The sequence below is a fragment of the Desmodus rotundus genome, chromosome 2 (genome assembly GCF_022682495.2).
Source record: "Desmodus rotundus isolate HL8 chromosome 2, HLdesRot8A.1, whole genome shotgun sequence".
In the NCBI taxonomy this organism is placed as follows: Eukaryota; Metazoa; Chordata; class Mammalia; order Chiroptera; family Phyllostomidae; genus Desmodus; species Desmodus rotundus.
This window is the reverse complement of record NC_071388.1, coordinates 99027270-99051069: the sequence shown is the minus strand read 5'-3', so window position 1 is coordinate 99051069 and position 23800 is coordinate 99027270. Positions and strand designations below refer to the sequence as shown.

Here is a 23800-nt window from a genome sequence, read left to right as displayed (position 1 = left end):
AAAGCAAGGGACATAAAGGAAAGAATAAACAAATGGGACCTCTTCAAAATAAAAAGCTTCTGCATGGCTAAAGAAAACAGCACTAAAATACAAAGAGAACCAACAGTATGGGAAAACATATTTGCCAATGAAACCTCAGACAAGGGCCTGATCTCCAAAATATATAAAGGACTCACACGACTCCACTCCAGGAAGACAAACAACCCAATTAAAAAATGGGCAAAGGACTTGAACAGACACTTCTCCAAGGAAGACATACAGAGGGCCCAGAGACATATGAAAAGATGCTCAGCATCACTAGCCATCAGAGAGATGCAAATTAAAACCACAATGAGGTACCATCTCACACCAGTGAGAGTGGCCACCATAAACAAATCCACAAACAAATGTTGGAGAGGATGTGAAGAAAAGGGAACCCTAGTCCATTGTTGGTGGGAATGCAGACTGGTGAGGCCACTGTGGAAAACAGTATGGAATTTCCTCAGAAAACTAAAAATGGAACTGCCCTTTGACCCAGCAATTCCGCTGCTGGGATTATACCCTAAGAACCCTGAAACACCCATCTGAAAGAACCTGTGCACCCCAATGTTCATAGCAGCACAATTTACAATAGCCAAGTACTGGAAGCAACCTAAGTGCCCATCAGCAAATGAGTGGATCCAAAAACTATGGTATACTTATACAATGGAATTTTATGCAGCAGAGAGAAAGAAAGAGCTTATGCCCTTTGCAACAGCATGGATGGAACTGGAGAGCATTATGCTAAGTGAAATAAGCCAGATGGTGAGGGACAAATACCATATGATCTCACCTTTAACTGGAACATAATCAACAGAAGAAAAAAGGAAACAAAATATAACCAGAGACATTGAAGTTAAGAACAACCTAACAATAGCCAGGGGGTAGTGGGGAGGGGACAGTGGGGAGAGGGGATTACAGGAACTACTATAAAGGACACATGGACAAAATCAAGGGGGAGGGTGGAGATGGGGGAGGGAGGTGGGTTCAGCTGGGGTGGGGTGGAGGGATGGGGAGAAAAGGCATACAATGGTAATTGAATAACAATAAAATTTTTTTAAAAAGTCCAGTCAGAAATGAAAAATACACTAAGTGAAATAAAGAACCTTCACAGGGAAATGAGATTAGAGTGGATGAAGCTGAGAATCAAATCAATGATTTGGAACATAAGGAAGCAAAAAGCAACCACACCGAACAACAAGAAGAATAAAGAATCCAGAAAAAGAGATAGTGTAGGCAGCCTCTGGGACAACTTCAAGAGACTTAACATTCACATCATAGGGGTGCCAGAAGGAGAAGAGAGAGAGCAGGAAAGAAAACTTCCCTAATTTGGTGAAGGAAATAGACATGCAAATCCAGGAAGCACACAGAGTCCCAAATAAGATGGATACAAAGAGGTCCACTCCAAGACACAGCATAATTAAAACACCAAAGGTTAAAGATAATGAGAACATCTTAAAAGCAACATGAGAAAATAAATTAGTTACCTTTAGGGAAGTTCCCTTAAGACTGTCAACTGATTTCTCCAAAGAAACTAGCCTGCTAGAAGGGACTGGCAAGAAATATTCAAAGTCATGAAAAGCAGGGACCTACAGCCAAGATTACTCAACCCAACAAACCTGTCATTTAGAATCGAAGGGCAAATAGAGCTTTCCAGAGAAGAAAATTAAAAAATTAAAGGAGTTCATCATCACCAAACCTGTATTACATGAAATGTTAAAGGGACTTATTTAAGTAAAAGATTAAGATCAAAACTATGAAAAATAAAATGGCAAAAATCCATATCTATTGACAATTTAATCTAAAAAACAAACTAAGCAAAGAAGAAGAACAGAGACAGAATCATGGATCCAGAGAGCATTTTGATGGTTTCTGGATAGAAGGGGTGTTGAGAGGAATGGGAGAAAAGGTGAGGAGATTAAGGAATACAAATAGGTAGTTACAGAATAGGCATGGGGATGTAAAGTACAGTATAGGAAAGAGAGTATCGAAAGAACTTACATGCATGATCCATAGACATGAAATCTGGTCTGGGGATGCATGAGGGAGTGGGGGGTGCTGGGTGGAGGGGGCAAAGGGGGAAAACTTGGGACAACTGTAATAGCATTAACAGTAAAATGTAATTAACAAAATAAATAAAAAAGCATATAAGAGCAAAAAACAATATAAGCAATATGAAAAATGTGAGTTTTTTACAATGTATCCTTAGGTAGTAAGACTGAGCATAAAAATTAGATGGAATATAAATTAAGTCATTTGTTAGTAGTAGCAAGGTAATGATAAAGATAAAACATAATTAAGGTGTTAAATTTTAGATGCTTGAAAGAGGTTTTGGGCTGAGAGAAATAACTGTTAGTGTCAATTGATGAAAAGAAGTAATTTTAAAAAGAAAAATCAGAACTGAGCCTGAGTGTCACAGAGTTCTGAGGAGAAAGTAGAAAGCAAAAGAGAAGGCAGATAAATTCAAGAGAACGAACTAAGATATAAAACAAAACAATAATAACAACAGCTATAACTTATGTGCTGGTTAGTTTGTTTAAAAAAATTTTCCTAGTCACTCTTATCTCTAAGCTTCTTAATAATTCTATAGAGTAGTGAATATCCCTATCTTACAGATAAGGGAAGTGAGAGTATAAGAAATTAAGTCCTTTGCCCAAGATCATGCAATTAGTATCTGCTAAAGCTAGAATAAGGAACCACAAAAATCCAGCTAGAATAAAAAGATGAGAGCTTGGCCAACAATCTCTTACATCAGTTTCTTTGATAGCAACATCAATGGGGAGAGAAGATATCTGTGTCTTCTTTCATAACACCTTTTCAGAAACTTCTTTCATTCTTGCCTAGGACAAACTAGTTTCCAGTCAACAAAAGGCTAAAGTAACAAAGTACCTAAGCCTGCCCTTTGGCTTTTTCCTGTGCTTTTGCTTAGAATTTGAATTCTATTTCAAAGTCCCCTCTTCCCTGAAGGGGTGGATGTGTTTAAGCCTTTCCCTACTTTCTTTTTTTTTTAAACATATTTTATTGATTATGCTATTACATTTGTCCCATTTCCCCTTCACTCCACTCCATCCTGCACACCTGCTCCCTCCCACATTCCCATGCATGTGAGTTTTTTACAATGGGTCATACTTGTAAGTTCTTTGGCTTCTACATTTCCTATACTATTCTTACCCTTCCCCTGTCTATTTTCTACCTACCATTTATGATACTTATTCTCTGTACCTTCCCCCCTCTCTCCCCCTTCCACTCCCCTGTTCATAACCCTCCATGTGATCTCCATTTCTGTGGTTCTGTTCCTGTTCTAGTTGTTTGCTTAGTTTGTTTTTGTTTCAGGTGTGGTTGTTAATAACTGTGAGTTTGCTGTCATTTTTATTGTTCCTATTTTCGATCTTCTTTTTCTTAAATCCCTTTAACATTTCATATAATAAGGGTTTGGTGATGATGAATTTCTTGAACTTGACCTTATCTGAGAAGCACTTTATCTGCCCTTCCATTCTAAATGATAGCTTTGCTGGATAGAGCAATCTTGGATGTAGGTCCTCGCCTTTCATCACTTGGAATACTTCTTGCCAGGACCTTCTTGCCTGTAAGGTTTCTTTTGAGATATCAGCTGACAGTCTTATGGGAACTCCTTTGTAGGTAACTCCTTTTCTCTTGCTGCTTCTAAGATTCTCTCCTTATCTTTAATCTTGGCTAATGTAATTATGATGTGCTGTGGTGTGTTCCTCTTTGAGCTCTGAGCTTCCTGGACTTACTGGAAGTCTATTTCTTTTGCAAGATTAGGGAAGTTCTCCATTATTTATTCAAGTAAGTTTTCAATTTTTTGTTCTTCTTCTCCTTCTGATACCCCTATAATTAGGATGTTGGGACGTTTAAAGATGTCCTGGAGGTTCCTAAGCCTCTCCTCACTTTTTTGAATTCTTGTTTCTTCATTCTTTTCTAGCTGGATGTTTCTTTCTTCCTTCTGGGCCATACCGTTGACTTGAGTTCCAGTTTCCTTCCTATCACTATTGGTTCCCTGTGCATCTTTCTTTGTTTCTCTTAGTATAGCCTTCATTTTTTCATCTAATTTGCAACCAAATTCAACCAATTCTGTGAGCTTCCTGATTACCAGTGTTTTGAACTGTGCATCTGATAGGTTGACTATCTCTTTGTGGCTGAGTTGTATTTCTTCTGGAGCTTTGATCTGTTCTCTCATTTGGGCCTTTTTTTTTTTTTTTTTTTTTGGTCTTCGCGCGCCTGTTATGTAAACGGGCAAAGCATTAGGTGTGCACCCGGGCAGGGTAACACTGGTTGCTGCAGCATAACGCTATAGGTGGGGGAGGGGCCAAGAGGGAGCAATGGCGCTTGCTCCACTCTCTGCTGGTTTTCAGTCACTTTACCCCGCTACCCACAATCAAATTGGGCCCCTTTGGTGCTGCTTCCTGAGTGGGTGGGCTTGTGCATACTCTAGGCCCCTGTAGGTCTCTCCAACAAACTCTCCTGTGAGGCTGGGAGTTTCTCCCACTGCTGCCTCAACCCCCACAGGTGTTTTCAATCAATGGTTCGAGGCTTTATTTCCCTGCTCTGGAGCCCTGGGTTGTGTGATCTGTCACCTGGTCCACCAGCTGCTGCCTGGCTGGACAGCTACAGCTTTGCCCACCTTGCTCCACAGTCCGCCACCTTGCTGGGTCTGCCAGCCGCCGCCTTGCCATGAGTCCTCTCTGCCCAGCTGCCCGTCTCCACCCCTCCTACCGGTCTGGATGAATGTTTCTTCTTTATCTCCTTGGTTGTGGGACTTCCATACAGTTCGATTTTCTGTCAGTTCGGGGTGTTTTTGTTTTTAAATTGTTGTTGTCCTTCTTTTGGTTGTGCAAGGAGGCATAGTTTGTCTACCTATGCCTCCATCTTGGCCGGCTCCTTTCCCTACTTTCCAAAATCTCAATTCTTATCCGTATTTGTAGCATTTACCATATCATTCATCAAAACCTAACATATATTACCTGAAATTTTTTCACTCTTTGTGGACATGTCCCATTGGACAATAATTTTTTAAATCACAATGCCTCATACTTTAATTCCTCCACAATTGTGGCTCCTAGCACAATGCCTTTAATATAATGGGTACACAAGAGATCTTGGTAATTTACTCTGGTTTATACAAGAAGTAACGCCTGCTTGAGTGTAGTTGGTAGGGCAATGATATGGGTGTAATAATTTATAGTTTTGATTTGAACATTTCACCTAAAATGTCAGGTGTTGAGCTTGAGTGTGATTGTTATGTTACAGAATTACATGTTTATGATTTTGTAATAAAAGACTTTGTAATAAAAAAAAGGGATGTTACTTGTGCCGGGCCCTGTATTTGTTAAACCTTCTCTGAACCACCCCCAAAGTTATTTTTAGGTATAAATTATGTATAGAAGCTTGTTTTCCAATTATTTCCTGAGGAGTAGATTCACCTTTACTTCAAGACTATTGTTTCTTTTCTTTTTTAATAGTTTAATATTTTATTTGAGAAAACTAGGTAAAGGTCAGATATACTTTTCCCCCCTAGAAAACAAAGGAATGTACTAATAATAAGGTACTAATCTTTTTTTCACAGTAAAAATAAATTATATAAAATTTAAGCTCTTGATTTATATTATACTTTATTTCCTACCTTTTATATGTCATACATAGTCATTGAAGGAAAAAGACCTAAAATACAGATTTATAATGAGATGATATATCCTCTTCTTGCTCCAAAAGAATGATGTTAATATAAACAATTATAAATTTCAGATAAATGGACAGGCTATATTCTGTAAATGTTAATTTGTTACATAACTGTTATGTAAATATTATCCCACCACTTTTCAAAATATCTTAACCTCGTCAACTTTTCCTTATGTCTCAGTTATCCCGTTTATAATTTAGGGACTTATTTCTTTCTGCTGATTTACCAGAAATTAAGATATTTTGCTAATAAGAATTATTCTCAAAATCTTACCAACAAAGCAAGACTATTGTTTCTTTATGGTAGATATTGCCATATTCCTTTTGTACTTTTCACTAGCATGCTTCTGTTCTCATTAGAAGGCACCCATTACTTAATATTTGACAATACAAAATTCTCCATAATTAATAGGTAAAACATTAGAAATTGCATCCTAGAGTAAAACCATTGCTCTCTGATCTCCCATGTTTTTCTGACAATAACACAAAGGACAATACTGAGGAGGTATGACTGTCATTAGACTACATCTAAATAATGCTTTGAAGTCAGAAAGGTAACCCAAAGTTACCTTTGGGCAGCAGACCAGCAGGAACCACAGAGACCCAGAGAATAAATAAGTCCAATCTCAAGAGACAACTATAACTTGGCTCCAGCCTATTGCTGCCAAAAAGACTATGGGCTAGGTATTGCCAGATTATCTTCTGATTTTTAAAAGATAAGCTGGTAATCCAGATTTCTGTATAAAAGATCTTGATTTGGGAGTATTTACAACTCATTCATGATACTTCTAAATAGTTAACTGTGTGGGTCAAACAAAGCATCTCTGCCCTGGTCAGTGTGGCTCAGCTGGTTAGAGCATCATCCAGTAACTGAAAGGTTGAGGGTTCGATACTTGGTTAGGGCCCATACCTAGTTGGCAGTCAGGATCCCTGGCCCAGGGGCATATGAGAGGTAACCAAACGATGTTTCTCACTCTCCCTTCCTCTCTCACTCTAAAACCAATGAAAAAATGTTTTCTGGTGAGGAAAAACGTTTCTCTAATGTATAATTCTGCCAATAGGCTGTTAAGTAGAACCTATTTTGTGTTTAAAAACTGGTTATTTTCCTTTATCATAAGTTATTACTTTTTATCTTTACAACATCTATTTGAATTGAATATTCTCACCCATGTTTTGCCAATGGGGCACTCCTTGGTATTAAAACCAGTATAAGATGAAGTCAAGAACTCAAGCCTCATTCTCTATGCACTCATACAGCCCCTCTTTGCTTTAAGTACAATTCTTAATTTGTGTGTGTTTTGTGGGGTGGTGTTAAGTCATAAGTCCCAATGGGCATCTAATGAAAATTTTAGACCAGCTATAGATCCTCTCCACAAAAAAATACATAAACATACATATCAAATACAGTATAATTTCAAGGGATTTACAAGCCCCTAAACCCTATCCATTAATGCCAATAGTAACTGAGATAACTAAAAAGAGAAAAATGCACTCAAAATATCTATAGATGTACTTAATCATAAGCATGAACTTATAACCAGTAAGTCTATCAAAACTATTCTGAACCTATTTGCATTTCTAATTATTCTACTATTAGAATTAACATTGTGCCTCTTGTTATCTTTTACTTAAGTAATGTTGTCTTTTATTTACCTTCAAACAAGTTATTTAAAAAGTATACAACTTTTGAGTTTCAAAGGGTTAAGGATAGTTCTAGAATTTTAGAATTTGCTGAATAATCTCAGGGTCATGCTTCCAAATGTCAAATGCATTCTCGTGTAAATTGCTGATTCCAGACTAAATAATTTATTTCTTTCAGTTACCCTTGGCTTGGGAACCTCACAACCAATTTTACCATATTTATTCTCTCTGGATCTCCTTTATCCATGTTATTTTCTTCAGGTTTATAATACAATTACTTATGTTACATAAAGAATAGAAAAACTTCCTAATTTGTACTTAATACCTTTCTGTCAGTGTTGATCACTTTTCTATTTTAGCTGTAATGTCACATAACGTCACTATCTTCATAAAAGAATTCAAAATTACTGTAATAAATTTACTTCCTGGGATTTGACCTAAATTCAACTAACTCCAAAATCCATACCATTTCCAATATACCACACTGATCAGAGAATATTAAGTATAAATATAATTTTAAACCTACTTTCTATCACTGTACTTTCTAGTATTTTCTGACACAAAAGCTTAACAAACACTTTATTTGGAGTGTCTCTGTTTGACACCTCAGAAAATCTCCCTGTAGTCAATGCCCATGAGCTCATCATTTCATGACAGCAAAAAGTGGCACCATTTACAAACTTAGAAATTTCAATGTTTATTCGTTTATCTGGATGTACATTGTAAAACTAATCCCAGCCCAAATCCAAAATTTATTCTGCTGAGACATGTTACTCAACTATTCTACCCTGTGAAACATCTGCTAAGCATTTAGCTAATCATTTATAGAACATCCCATGTCTGCCCTACCACATGCCAGACTATCTTTTTGATAGTTTTATTGCCAAGCCTCAATAAATGTTTTTGAAAATCTAAATAAATTACATTCACTGGCACTCCTCATAAACACATAAATACAACCCCTCAAGAATAATGGTGACTACTATTTATTCTCTACCATGCACCAAATACTGTGCTAGGTTGCTTATGCTATCTTATTTAATCCTTAAAAAAACTCTGAAATTTAGATATTATTATTACCACTTTACATATTAAAAAACTGAGGCTGAGAGTTTGGAGAATGTTGCCAGAGTAATATAACATATATGTGATGGAGGCTAGAATTCACATACAGGTTTTCCCAAAGCCTTAGCATGTTGGACAGGCATAATTACAGCTTTATATAAAGACAGAATATTACTTTTTCCCAGACTGCATTAACTTGAGTGTTTGTTACAAATTAGGTCCAGCTGCTCTGTCTGAACACAATGGAGATACCTCAAAAAATTAAAAATGGAACTGCCTTTTGACCCAGCAATCCCACTTCTGGGAATATATCCAAAGGATCCCAAAACATTAGTTTGAAAGAACATAGGTACCTCTGTGTTCATTGCAGCGTTATTTACAATCGCCAAGATATGGAAGCACCCCAAGTGTCCATTAGTAGACGAATGGATAAAACAACTATGGGACATTTATAGAATGGAATTCTACTAGGCCATAAAAAAGAAAATTTTACCCTTTGTTACAGTATGGGTGGACCTGGAGAACACCATGCTAAGTGAAATAAGTCAGTCAGAGACAGACAAATACCATGTGATTTGACTTATTGTGCAATCTAATGAACATAGTGAACTAACAAGCAAAATAGAAGGAGACTCATAGAGCACAGGATGACAGCTAAGGGGTGCGGGGAGGTTAGAGGGTGGAGGATTGAGCAAAAAGGTAAAAGAACTCAGGGACATGGACAACAGTGTGGTGACTGAAGGTATAAGAGGACTAAATGGCAATGAAAAAAATATAATAAAAAAAGTCAGATCTCTTATTCTACAGTTTCCTTCCTTCACTATGAGTTCTCACGAGTGAAGATCATATAGAAAATGAATCTATCCTCAAGAAAAACGACAGGTTTTATTTAAATAAATCTAGAAAGATTCCGCCTGCTTCAACAACAAGAATAAAACTAAGGGCTGAAAACCTTTTTAATGTATTCACACATTTGGGTTTATTATGGTTGTTGTTTTTGTTTATTTTCATTCTTGTAGCTGGATCAGCTGATTCTCAGATTTTTAAGACATAATTCCAGCATTTTGAGAACCTTTATAAATGAAAAGCTTTGAAGCACCTGCAAAGTTTTTTTCAAAAGCTATTTTTATTCACTTAATATGGGGTTCACACCCTTAAAATGAGAATATATACCCAAGATATATGATAATATACTCAAGCAAATTTTTATAATCTTAAATTTTGTCATTTGAAAAATTATGACTACTGCAAACCTGAGAAAAAAGAAAAGGAGAGAGGCGTAACTATTTGAGATTACAGCATGGAGAAACCACGTAACTACAGCATACTTTTGTAAAATGGGACTGAACAAGGCAAGAGACTACAGCCAGCACTAACTGTCTCACTGTGGAGCGCTTAGAACAGAATATGGAGAATGATAATCAAGAGACATTGTTTAAGAGACCCTCTCTGTTTGCAAATATATCTCCCACTTATTCCATCAATTAGATGTTAATTTTGCTTAGCAAAATCCTTAATAAAATGTAAATATATCATTGGAAAGTTAAAAAACCTACTGGTTCTTCCTATCTTTACTGTGAGTTAATATAATAGATTGTCTAAAACTTAAACTTTTGGGGACTGTTAAGTTTTAATTGGATGTTTTGACTGAAGCATGGAACGAGTGAAGAATAAAAACCATAAGGATCTCTGGACAGTCTAAGGACAGAATAACTGAGAAAGGTAGAATGATGAGACACTACACAATAAGGAAGTGCAGAGCTTGGAAAAGGAAGTGAAAAAAATACCTACTTTACAATTTTAGCACAGAAAAACAAGAGGTTATGATTCAATGATCTCAGTTTCCTTTCTGCTCTGTAATTCTGTGGGGGCTATTATGCAAAGAATGAATGTTTTACATACCATATCATAATATGCTATATTTTCCCTTCTGAAATATATATAACCATCCAACTACTAAAGCAAAAGAGCTCCCTTTTCAACCTCAACAACATAAAAAAGTGTAATTTATCAAAACTAGTTTCAGAGGACAAACCAAAAGGGAATCAAAAGGAGAAATCAGAGGGAAGTAAATATCCTTTCAATAAATAAAGTAATAACACACCCTCCAACGGTTTGATCATCAGTATCTGATAACTGAATGAAATCAGGAGTCTAAAAGAGATGCAGGTTATTGGAATGGATCGTAATCTCTCCCCAGGTACACATTAAATAAGAACCCTAATTAGCCAAAAAGAAAAAGTCAAGAAAGGAGAGAATGTTTCCCCACCAATCTCAAGGTGTTCCCTTCCCTCTAAGTTCGGTCCTTTGCCCCCTTCCACTCGTCACCCTACTGTTTTCCTTTCCACCTCTACATCATCCGCGTCTGTTTCCACAGTCACTCCTGCAAACCTTCACAAAGTTTCCCTTTGTCTGTTGGTTTCACTTAAATCCCCCTGCCCCGGGTTTTACCCACACCTGCTGGACTCCGACTTCTTCCACCTACCCCTGTAGGACTCCAGGCAGGGCAGAGGATCTCTGGGCACCCCATTCTCCAGCAGAATAAGGGAGTCTATGGGAACACAACTCAGAGACGTGCCTCCAAACCCCCATAACCCAGAGCTCCCCCCTTTTTCCTGGGGTCGTCCTCACTCACAGCGCACAGTGTGAAAGGCGCAGCGCGGCTGCTTCTCAAAACTCTCGCCTAACTTGAGAACCCGCTCGCGACCATCGACGTGCCACGGTCCACTCATCATTCTCCTTCGGCTCCAACTTCGTCTTAGGCACTCGGGATGCCCACCATCCGCCACCTCAGCCCGAATGAGCAGCATTCTCAAACGTAGGCGCAGCCACCCCAGACTCCACCCCACGCTCAACGCGCACGCCGATTGGGTGAATCTCGTGTGCTGATTGGCTGCTTGGGTGAAAGACGCCCGCCCCTTGGCTCCAAGATTCTGGTCCCGCCTCCTGTCCCCTTCCCGCGGTGCGGTGAGACGCACGCCTCTCTGGGAACGCCGCGCAAACTGTGGTGCGCGGTAGGAGTAGGTTGCTTTGGTGGAAGAACGCGAAGGGCGATGAGGTAACGGGCGAGAGCTGGGCTGGGGAAGGAGGAGGCCCCTAGGTACCGAGAGGCTGGGGCCCCAGACCTCTGGGTCAAGTGGCCTGGAATGTAGGAGCTCTTAACGGGAGAATGGGCCTGCTCCAAAGCCGTTCTGTGGAGGTTTAGTGTGGAAACTGAGGCCTGGGAAGGGTGGACCCGGACACTAGGCCTGATGTTTGGCCCAAGGCCTGAAAGCGCCAAAGTGGAGCCTAAAGTAGGGGTAAAGGAGCCCGCGGCCTCAGAGCCATCGGTCCTTGGACCTGACTAGAAGGCGACGCAGTTACCTAGGCAATCGTTTTCTGACCTGTTCCAGAAGTTCCCGGTGCTGTTAGGACCCACAGGGACAGGGTGTGAAGGGAGGGGGGGAAAGGTTCGGAGTTCGGAGCTGTAGATGTTTAGGATCAGTTGCAACTAGATTAAACTGGGTTGTTTTCACAGTTATCCGTGGAGGCAGTAACCCCACAGCCAAGTAGACCAGATTCCGAAAGGATCGCAGCCAGAGCTTGTGCTCTGGCAACAGGGTAATAATATTTATAATTGAAAAATGATTGTCTTGTTTTCTGTCAAAAACTGCGTGAGTTTAATAATGGTAAAGTTGAGAGAAGCACCCCCTCCAAAAGTTAATTATGTAATCAAATTCTACTCCCTTGACTACTAATATAACCAAACTCGGCAATTTATTGTTCAAGGCAGGTAGATGAATGTATCTCCCACAATCTATCTGCTTGTCTAAATTCGACTCTCAAGGTGTACTAACATTGTTTTGTGTGATAGTAAAGTCAAATCCAGAATTTTTGGGTTTGAACTTCATACTTTATTTTTTGTGCAAACTAAAATTAAGTATGCTCCTCGTTAAAATTTGGGAGAAAATAATAATTATTACACCTTAGAGTTGAGAGAATTAAATGAGTGAATATATGAAAGCATTTAAAACTCATACAATAAAAACTGTCCAAGTCATTATTATTGAGGCTTAACTGTACTGTAATGCAACATTTTAGGACCAACCTTGGTGACTGCCTTCTCATCTAAATCTTGAATTATTCTAGGAAGTAGGAGTTGCTGTTTTGCTTATTTTAGTGATAAGAAAACTGGTTAAGGGAAGCCCAGTCCTCTGACTCTGGTCTATTTTCTTCTGCATCATCTATTTGGCACTGAACATTTTATATAATTATTTATTTTACATATACATATTTGTGTGTGTATACTTTTCTTTCCCAATCAGAACATTAGCCGGGAATCTGTCCTATACAAAAATCTTTGTGACCCTTGCATCTAATATAGTGGCCCCCTACACACATTGGGTGAGGATGATAATGTTTCAGTGATGTTTTACTATGTAAGCCAGAAGGGCAAAAACAGTGTTTTAAGCCTGTTTTAGCTAAAAAGGCTTTCAGTCAGAAACCTGATGTTTCCATTTTGTAACAAGGAGAAAAGCAGAGGGTCAAGAAATTGAGTCTTGGAATGCCCAAAGTTCATGTATTTAATTGTTGTTTTAACATATATTCATTAAGTGTACCTACCATATGCCAGGTTCTAGTCTAGCTTCTGGGAATATAGCAATGAACCAGAAAGAAGGCAGCCATCAAGGGTAATCTGAGTTTTGCCCTCATGAAGCTTACCTTCTAGTGTGAATTTTCTCCAAATGTATATTAAAATGAATTATGTTGTACTAGCTTAGGAATGAACAAATAGATTAATGAACTAAATAGAGTCCACAATATGCCCAAGTGGAATTTCAGGTTGCTTCTGTTATATCTGTTCATGACTAAAATTACCTCAGTTATGACAGCTGTGTGCATTTGCTCTTTTCCACAACTGATAGCCTCATCTACTTAAAAAAATTTAGTTAGGTTCCTATTTCACACCATTCACAAAAATAACTTACGTGTGTGTTGAAGATATACAACAAAACCATAAAAACACTAGAAAAATTAGGAGAATGTGTACATATATTTAGCTTTTAGGGTAGGGGGGACATTTCTAAGCATGACACCAATGGCAGAAGCCATAGAATAAAAAGATTGTTATACTTGACTGCATAAAAATTGTAAAACTGATAGACCAACTTCAAGGAAAAGTCATCTTACAAAGTATAAGCATGAATGCATAAAGATATGTACATTGGTATTCATTGCAGCGTTGCTTATAATAGCATACACTCTGAATGACTTCCAATAGAGGGGATGTTTGAATATACAGTAGACGCCCCCTTTATCCACAGGGGATACATTTCAAGACCCACAGTGGATGCCTGCAACCACTAATAGTACTAAACGCTACATACACTATATTTTTACCTTTGTGTACATACTTATAACTAAGTTTATAAATTAGGCACAGTAGGAGATTAACAACAATGCCTAATAATAAAATAGAATGTAACAATAAATTAACAAAAGATTTGTGAATATGGTCTCTCAGAATGTCTTATGATATAATCACCTTTTTACTTAAAGGAAGCACTTTACAGTTTCTCTGTGACATCCCCAAATTGGCCAGCATCACTACTCTTGTGCTTCAGGACCATTATTTAGTAAAATAAGGGTTACTTGAATACAAATACTTCAACACCAGGCCAGATGATGTCATCACTGAGAAGGCTACTAAGTGACTAATGGGCAGGAAGTGTGTGGAGACACTGGTAAAGGGATGATTCACATCCAGGACAGAAGGGTTGCTGTGAGATTTCATCATGTTACTCAGATTGGTGTACAACTTAAAAACTGTGAATTGTTCATTTCTGGAATTTTCTCTTTAATACCTTTGGGCCTCTGTTGACTGTGGATAACTGAAACTGCAGAAAGTGAAACTAGGTAAAGTGGGTACTGCTGTTTTTTGATTCACTCTTACAGAGGAAGCCTAGCATAATGCTGCTGTTGATAAGGATGAGATAATTATATCCACATTCTTGGAAAGTGGCAAGCCTGATATGTTCTGGAAGTTATGCTGGACTTTCTTGAAAATATTTCCTGAAAATTTGTTTTTTAATGATTCGTATTTTATCTAATACAGAATGATTTGGGCTGCCTATATTACAGGCACTCTGCAATGTGAAGGATGCACAGTTATGGAGAATAGTAGTTTAAAAAGTGAGTTAGAAGTAGGTAGTTTGAAGTGTGTTTTGTGTTGTTTACTCTTTTACATGGGAGGGAATATTATAAACATTGTAATTAAAACCACATACTTTGGAGTCAGACTGATAGGAATTTGAATACATGCTGGTAGAGTCATAACAAGCTTCTTAAGTTCTTCGAGCTTTATTTTTCTTATCTGTAAAATGGAGATGATTACAGCTTTACTTTATAGTCCTGTTTTGAGGATTAAATAAGGTATGCATATAAATGCACTTAGGATAGTACATAGTAAATAATATATATATTAGCTTCTGTTAATTATAAGTAAATGAAGATTATACTTCTTAGAGTGATCTCTTTGAGCTTTGAATGCTTTAAATTAAAATTTTTTAAAGATTTTATTTATTTATTTTTAGAGAGAGGGAAGGGAGGGAGAAAGAGAGGGAGAGAAACATCAATGTGTGGTTGCCTCTCAGATGACCCCCACTGGGGACCTGGTCTGCAACCCAGGTATATGCCCTCACTGGGAATCAACCCAGCGACCCTTTGGTTCGCAGCCCATGCTGAATCCACTGAGCTACACCAGCCAGGGCTAAATTAAATTATTTTTTAATAAATTTTTAGCAACAAATTGAATTGGGATGTGGATTTTTTAAATAATTTAAAGTAACTGATTTTATTCAGTATGTTTTTATAAACAGGCTTTGATTATCTTATAATTACATAACATTTCTGAGTTGTGTGTTGGGGATGCCCAAGACCAAGCCCAGGTTCTATGATTTGCTAGGAAAGCTCACAGTTCTCAGTATATAGCCATATTCATGACTGTGATTTATTATGGTGATAAAAAGATAAAACCAAAATCAGCAAAAGGAAAAGGCCCATGGGGCAAAATCTAGGGGAAAACAGTTGCAGACTTCCAAAAGTCCTCTCCTGGTAGAGCCACATAGGACATTCTTAATTTGTCCTGCGATGAGTTATGACACTATATTGAAGTGTTGTTTATCAGGGAAGCTCACTGGAGACACAATGACCAAAGTCTTTATTGGAGGATGGTTGTGTAGGCATTCTCTGCTAGTATGTACCAGAATTCCAAACTTCAAGAAGTTTGGCATTATGCTGAAAGCAGGCATTCAGCATAAATGATATTGTTTAGGCAGAGTGAGCCATTCTTATTAGGGAATGGTAGAAACCTCCTGAAATCCAAGTTTCCAGACACCAGCCAGAGGCCAGACTTGTAAGAACCTTTGAAAAAATAGCAGTCTCAGGCCTGTAGTAGCTCTTTTATGCACACATGATTTTTCTTTTATTATAAAAGAACATTAATTTCTGTCCTAGGACTGTTGTGCAGATTAGAAAGTGTGAATGTGAAGCCTCAGACACAATTCCTGGCTGTAGTGAGTACACAATAAACAATACCTACTGTAGCTGTTACAGTAAAGTACAGGGGTCTCTAGCTCTTTCAGAGATACAGGTACACTAGTTAGAAAACCCCATTTTTTATAAGGAAGACAAGAAAAAAAAAACCTACCCTTAACTTCTCAAACAAAACAGGCAAAGTTAAGTTTTCATTTATGTTTAAACTATATTTCAAACATTTAGGAAGTGAATATTTGAGGGTATCATATTTGAACTTTATTTTCCTGATTCTATCAAAATACAGATGATATGAGAAATGAAGCCAACGGATACAGACCCAAGGATCTTATCTTTAGCTTCTGAAGTTGTAAAAAGTCCTGAGCAGAATGTCCCTGTTGTACTGCTGAAGTTAAAAGGTAAAAAATCTTTTTGTGATTGGCTAATACTGGTTAAGTAATAAAACAGTTCCATCATGGGTAAAATTTTAGCATTTGTTTCTAATTTGTTAAGAGAAATCTTAACATTGTGATAAAGTGGTGATTTTTTTCCTTTTAAATGTAATTTTAGTTATTCAACCTATACAAATACATATAGTTCTTGGGTTTATTAAGTAAAAGTAAGTGTCTTATTTTCTTTTGCCTTAGAAATAATAAACAACACACCTTTAGGAAGCTCAGAGTTGAAGAAAATCAAGCAAGATATATATTGTTATGACCTCATTCGATATTGCCTCTTGGTGCTCAGTCAAGATTATTCTCGAATCCAGGGCGGTTGGGCTACAATTTCCCAGCTTACACAGATATTAAGGTAAAATGAAGTGTTAAGTTAGCTTGTTTTTGAGGGATATATTGGTAGATTTTTGTTTTCAGCATTTGCTTCTTTTAGTCATCTGCCTAACAAGCATTGGCAATCTTCTGTGGTGGATTATGGTTGCACTTTTCCTTCATACTGTGTTGTTATTCATAACTATATGTTTGTGAATATTTCATTATCTAAAATTTTGCTCCATAAGATCTGTGAAGATGGTGATCATATCTTTTGCTCACCATTTGGAATCTTTTGAATTCCAAATGCCAGTAGACTCTTTATTAACTGAGGAATGTAGGAAGAAATGAAGATATAGGCACTGGTTCTATACTGGAACAATTTACAATAGAGATTGTGTCACAGTCATGTGAGTTTATCATACAAGGCAGAATTAAACAGGTGCTGAAATGAAAGGCATAAGCAAAAGAGTATAGGAGAACATATTCAGAAACTACTCATTTCACTTTGTAGTGATTTGGCTATCTCAGCTGTATATTCCACCAGGCAACCCAAATCCTGTCAATAAAATGTATAAGCAGCGTTTACTAATCTACTGCCATGCTAAAAATTAAGAGAAAAGAGAGAAAAATCTTTTTACTTTTTAAAGGAGTCAATAATATAAACCAGGTGTTCTCAGTGTCTAATCCACTTTTAATTAAGTAACAAAGTGCCCATTACTAAGTGGATCTTGGCTTTGGGAACTGCTTACTCCTAATTTGTTACTAGATGAAAGCCAGATTCAGGTATATTGTTAGGAAAAACACTTAACACTACATAACATTCTTTTTTCTACTTTGATTTTCAAGATTATTTTCTTAAGTAAATAAAGCCTTATGTCTTTGTTTTGATTAGATGATGTAAGCTCATGAAAATATTGATTGATGTGGGCTCTCTCGAGTGGAATCCAATGTTTGTGAATATAAAAAAATATAATTTCATTTAATGTTCTTAGTCAAAATAAGTATTCTTAAATAATTAACTTTAGGAACCAAACAGAAAAGAGAAACTGATACATATGAGCATTAGTCCTTTAACTTCAGGAATTGATGTGCAAAACCAAAAATAAAACGTGGTACATTGAGCATTAGCCAATTAAGTCTTTAGCATATTCAGTATGTAGTCACTATCGCTCATCTTACATCTGCACATTGTGTGGAAAAGCCTCAGAGAGCAGTACTACTCATTAGAATACATATGGAGACCATTTTTGGGTTTCTTCTTCTGGTGTAAGGAATATGCAATCCTTTATTTTGCAGATTTTAGGAAAGTAGATCTATTAGAAAGTACAATTGGTATAAAATTAGAGTGTTTAATTTTCTAATATGTCCTTTGTAGACTAATCTCACTGGGGTGTTTTTCAGCTATTTGATGTCTAAAATGTATCAGTTAACACAAATAATATGTATGAATTAGACTTTCAAGTTAATCCTATTGTTTTTAGAGCATGTGTAGCTCATTCACTGAAAACTTGCCTCATTTCTCTGTATTGTGAGTCAAGTGTATTTTGTTTGCTTAAAGGGTTGACAAATAGGTTTTTAGGATTTAGGAATCCTAACTCCAAGTATAGGCAAACCCAGTATGACTGTTACTTTTCTAGAATGTTACTACATGATTTTCCAGCAAAAGTTCTTTATTGGCTTGACAACCAAAGGAAGATACTAAAAATTCTCATCAAGGCACAGTGTCTATAGAAGCTTTTAGCATTCATTCATTTGAAGTTTATGATTACCACAACCTGAGTCACAAACTTGTGCTCTTATTTCAGCCATTGCTGTGTGGGCTTAGAGCCAGGAGAAGATGCAGAGGAATTTTACAATGAATTACTTCCTTCAGCGGCAGAAAATTTTCTGATTTTGGGGAGGCAGTTGCAAACATGTTTCATCAATGCAGCTAAGGTATGTATTTATTTAGTGTTTTGTATATTGTAGTCAAAACATTTTAATTCTTGAGAAGATGTTCCATGTTATTTCTCAGATGTACAACATTTGGTGAAAGTACAATCGAAGTAGTCAAGTCAAACATTTTTAAGGTTACAACCAAAAAGAAATCTACATTAAAATGTTTTAAGTGCTAGCAGAAGCATACTGTGTGACTTTTTGAAGACTCTGCCTTAGTACTCAACTTTGAGCAGCACTTGTAGACATTTATTTCCATAGCATTTTCCTAAAACACACCTTCTACTTAAATTTTTTAATTGAATTTATTGGGGTAACATTGGTTAATAAAATTATATAGGTTTTAGGTGTACAGTTCTATAATACATCATTTTTATATTGTATTGTGTGTTCAGTACCCAAAGTCAAGTCTCCTTCCATCACCAATTATCCCCCTTCACTCTCCTCTACCTCCCTCCACCCCTTCTCCCTCTGGTAATCACCTTACTGTTGTCTGTATCCCTTCTACTTATATTAGCAATAGAGGAAAGTGTTGTTCTCTAGGTCCAAGGCTTTTCTCAGTAACTCCAATAATGAAGCAGAATAAAAATGAACTTCCTGTTTGATCTTTCAAATCTTCTCTAGTTAGAATATTTTAATCCTAAAACAGGATTGTTTTAATCCAACAAGTATATATGTACTCTTTTATTTCTGATCCATGAAATTAACAATTTAGAATTAAGAATTAATTTTAATTAATTTAGAAATTATTGCTTACTTTCCAGATATTTGAGGATATTCTTGACGTTTTATTGTTATTTGTTTCTTATTTAATTCTATCACGGTCAGATAACATACACTGTTATCAGTTAAATCCTATGAAATGTTTTCAGACTTGTTCTATGTCCCTCCATATGTACCATATTTTTTGGACTATAAGACCCACTCCCCCCCAAATTTGGGAGGAAATGGAGGTGTGTCTCACAGTCTGAATGTAGCTTACCTGGTTCACAGTGGGGGTCGTGGGTTTTTTTTTTCCCCCCTATTTTCCTCTAAAACCTAGGTGCATCTTATGGTCTGAAAAATGCAGTATTTATCTTGGCAAATATTCCATTACAAGCAGTCTTTGCTTTGCACAGTGCTTCTTAACCAAAGCTCAAGCATATCAGAGCTATGTAAAGGTTTTGATATGCATGGAAAAAAATACAATAAAAAATTTAAAAAAATAAAATCTACCATGCAAAGCAAAAATAAAGATTTTGGTATGCACTTTTCATTTAGTATGATATCATGCAAAAGCAAATATTCGCTATATACTTGAATATGAATTCTGCAGTTTGTGTAATGTTTCATGAATGTCTATTAAGTCAGTTTGGTTATAGAATGGGTAAGAAATCATAAGTCTATAAGGCCGAAAGTCCTTTATGTTAGAATTGTTCTTGGCTGGCTTTATATACATTTAGGCCTACTGCTACCTTAAAGATTGTGCAGATTAACAATTTTTGTGAATTACGAAGAGAAGTGACTAACTTATCATGGGAAATTAAGTTTTATTTGAGGTGCTTTTAGGGTATAAGAAATATATATAGTCTTGCACTTGAAAACTCCCAGGCTAGTAAAATAGACAAGATCCTTAGATAATTCTTGTAGAAAACCTAAGAACAAATATATTATTAACTTAAAAAAAAACAAGAAATAAAAAAGTTATATGAGTGAAAATGAATGAGATGTTGAACAATATGGAGAACATAGTGGTTTCAGCGTTAAGATTCATTGTTGGCAGAGAATTTAACTTAGTGGTAGAGTATATGCTCTCTATGTAATAGGTCACAAATTCCACTGTTGAATCTCCACTGGCATTTTTGAAGGATGCTAGCGTTAAGTCAACATTTACATATTTGCTGGATTTAATTTAATTCAGGTCAATTGAAGTGGCATGAACTATGGAAATTCTGTTGGACTTGCTTTCTTTTTCTGGCTGTGCCACAGACTATGTTCTAATTACTTGATTTCAGTGTGTTTCAGTTTCTCCCTTGTGAAATGATTTCTATCTTGTGAATAGTTCAGACCATTACAAAAGCTTTATGTCTTCTTCAAAGCACTTTAGTATTTACCCTTTAAGGGCAATAATTATCATACGCTTTTCATTTATATAGTCTTTTAATACCTTATATTATACTTTTATATTTTTATTATGGTATTTGTATAGAGATAAAAAATCCTAAATACTTATTAGCTAAAGGTCATAGAGTTGTTAATTAAAAACACACAAACCTACAAAATCACTAGAGTTCAAATTGAAAACAGTGTGATGGATGATGTTTTGCTAGATCTAAATTGCTAATGTTTAATTTAATAAATCTACTGTTTGCTTATTTTATGCTAAAAAGAAAAAGCCTAACAGATATTCACATGCTTAGCTTTTCAGTGCACTCTATAAGCACATTTATAGATTTCAGAATAATTGTCTCGAGTGGTCCTATTTTAATGGTGAGAAAAGGATGATGTGTCTAAAGCTTATTTTAATACTAACATACTAGATTTTTTTAATAAAAAATGTATGATAATATATGAGAAAAAAATTGTTTAGTACATACATCAGAGAGAGTGAATGAGCTATAGAAAAAGAAGGCCACTTAACTACAGGGCAAAATTAAAAAGGGGGATAAAAAAGATGTAATACAAAAACTGTATTTATTAGGTCTTTCCCAATCAGATTTTTTTTAGTAGATCATGTGGCAGGACATACACAGGACCTCCTGGCCTAAAATAATGTATAATATATATTATATACACCAGAATGTATTATATGAGAATATATACTACATATGATATATAAAAATAGTAAAACACCTATGGGAGAATTTTTATGTGATTTAATGATAAATTGTGTTAACCAGTCTCAGAAGCCATAAATTTCTGGATAACATTATCTAATGGGTTTTTAAGGGAAGTAGGAAGTCTAGGAGCGCAGCACTACTATCTTTTGAGATTGACAACAGTAAGAATTACCTGCTGTGTGTTTTCGGTAAAACTGGCAAAGGCAGCTTGTTAGACTAAAGAAATTCTTGATATAATGTGATGTTTCTTTCTTTTTTATTTACTGTAAGTCAGCATATTTCTAGTTAAGCACATACTGATGCAGACACCGGCCTGCAGTGTCCGTGGTGTTATAGCTGAGACGAGACAAATTCACAAGGACTACTGAGTCCTGTGGAGGAAAAGGGATGGCATGGCCACAGAGAGAGCCCCAGCCCTCCCCTTGACAGGCTTTTATTGCTTTTCTGGGCACATTACATTGAGGATGGTCCTCATTTACTATGCACAGGTTCCCTTTAGGCAGTTACCTTTTACAGAAAATAAAGGAGAGGATGTTGCTAATTACATCAAGAAGGAAGGATATTTGCAAATGTAAAGGGAAAAGTGGTTGAACTGGTTACATTTGTCCTTGGAAGGTTTAGCATAGATTTTAGGAAGTTACTTTAAAGATATGCAGTAAACATTTGCTGCCTCAATTCAGGGTGAGGGAGTTTTAGCAAAAAGCAAGTCTCAAAGCGGCCTAGGTACAACGCAGGCCTGATTCCCCACAGAGAACCTATCTGTGGGCGTGGATCCTGTGTGCTGGACCCACGCCACGCAGAACAGTCTCCTATAACATATCTAACCCTGCGCTAGAATAAAAGGAAGAATATACGTCCATCATCGTGAAGAATAATCATAGCAATCATAGTCTTTTTGTTGTTGCCATTATTACTTTAGTGCTGCAGTATAAACATTCAGGACATGAAAAAGATTACTGGCCTTTATACAACTTTGTTTAAAGTTACATGGCCAGTAAATGACAGAATTGCATGTGCATGATATATTTAAAAAGCTCCACAGGTGATTCTCATGCATAGCTAGTGCAGTTTTTATACTATCATTGTCTTACTTGACCTCTGGGTAACAACCATTTCTAGTAAGTAGAATAGGTATCACTAGCCTGTAAGCACAAGTTTTATTAAGAAAGTAATGGCTTCAGGATTACTTACCTCGTAAGTAGTTGTTAGATCCAGAAAGCAGGCCCTCTAATTCCTCAGAGAGAAGCTGCACTTTCTCTTTTAAATAAAGCAATTATAGAAAAGTCAATTGGTATTTCTTTTTTTTTTTTATGTATTAAGGGTGAAGAAAAAGACGAATTACTACACTTTTTCCAAATTGTGACTGATTCTCTCTTCTGGCTAGTGGGAGGCCATGTTCAACTTATCCAAAATGGTAAGACAAAAAATATTTAATGTAACTGATAGTCATTATAAAGTCATCTGGTAACAGTTTGATCTTTTTTTCTAAAAAAAAATACATACCTTGTTAACTACACATATAACCATAGTTAAGTGAACCCATGTTGAAATAACCCCACATACAAGAAAATAAGATCCCATTTGGGCATTCCAGTTTTAAATAGCCAACATTGACAATGTGAATGTTATATTAAGGGGACAATTACTAAAATACAACTTTTTCCTGAGCTTTTTCTATCTAGCAAATCCAAGAAAAGAATTAATGATAATTTTAATAATTTAGTCTAGAAAGGAAATTTTTTTAAGTTTCAAAGATTACCGGTGTATTTTAGACTTAGTGTGAGAGAAATCCCTGTGTACAGAGTAAATATAATTTAACTCATAGACTAACTATTCATGTAAAGTAAGCTTTTATATAATGACATTTTAATTTGAAAGTTATAGGATACTTCTACACTTATATTGAGAACTGTATATGTTAGTATTATATTGTGTTTTCTTTTTTCTTTTTTTTAATATATTTATTGATTATGCTATTACAGTTATGCCATTTCTCCCCCTTCACTCAACTCCATCCTGCCCACCCCCTCCCTCCCACATTCCCCCCCTATAGTTCATGTTCATGGGTCATACTTATAAGTTCTTTGGCTTCTACATTTCCTACACTATTCTTACCCTCCCCCTGTCTAATTTCTACCTACCATTTATGCTACTTATTCTCTGTACCTTTCCCCCCTCCCTCCCCTTCCCCCTCCCCTGTTCATAACCCTCCATGTGATCTCCATTTCTGTGGTTCTGTGCCTGTTCTAGTTGTTTGCTTTGTTTGCTCTTGTTTTTGTTTTAGGTGTGGTCGTTAATAACTGTGAGTTTGCTGTCATTTTTACTGTTCCTATTTTTGATCTT

At 36.5% G+C, this 23800-nt stretch overlaps 2 protein-coding genes across 5 annotated transcripts in view; one reads left to right on the top strand and one right to left on the bottom strand.

Moving 5' to 3' along the window:
- The window catches only part of EAF2 (ELL associated factor 2), a 57779-nt gene extending 46552 nt beyond the window's left edge, over positions 1-11227 (bottom strand). The window contains exon 1 of one of the 3 annotated variants that reach the window (XM_024578140.3): positions 11057-11227. In XM_024578140.3, the coding sequence (XP_024433908.1) occupies positions 11057-11156 (100 nt within the window). In that variant the 5' untranslated portion in view covers positions 11157-11227. The remainder of the gene's footprint in view (positions 1-11056) is intronic. The other 2 variants (XM_045185816.2, XM_053918421.1) reach the window with 2 other exon arrangements.
- A 155-nt stretch (positions 11228-11382) lies between these two features.
- Positions 11383-23800, top strand: part of IQCB1 (IQ motif containing B1) — a 55668-nt gene continuing 43250 nt past the window's right edge. Inside the window, exons 1-6 of one of the 2 annotated variants that reach the window (XM_024578067.4) lie at positions 11383-11479; positions 11939-12021; positions 16241-16352; positions 16581-16743; positions 18509-18638; positions 22778-22871. In XM_024578067.4, the coding sequence (XP_024433835.1) occupies positions 16253-16352; positions 16581-16743; positions 18509-18638; positions 22778-22871 (487 nt within the window). In that variant the 5' untranslated portion in view covers positions 11383-11479; positions 11939-12021; positions 16241-16252. The remainder of the gene's footprint in view (positions 11480-11938; positions 12022-16240; positions 16353-16580; positions 16744-18508; positions 18639-22777; positions 22872-23800) is intronic. The other variant, XM_024578068.4, reaches the window with a different exon arrangement.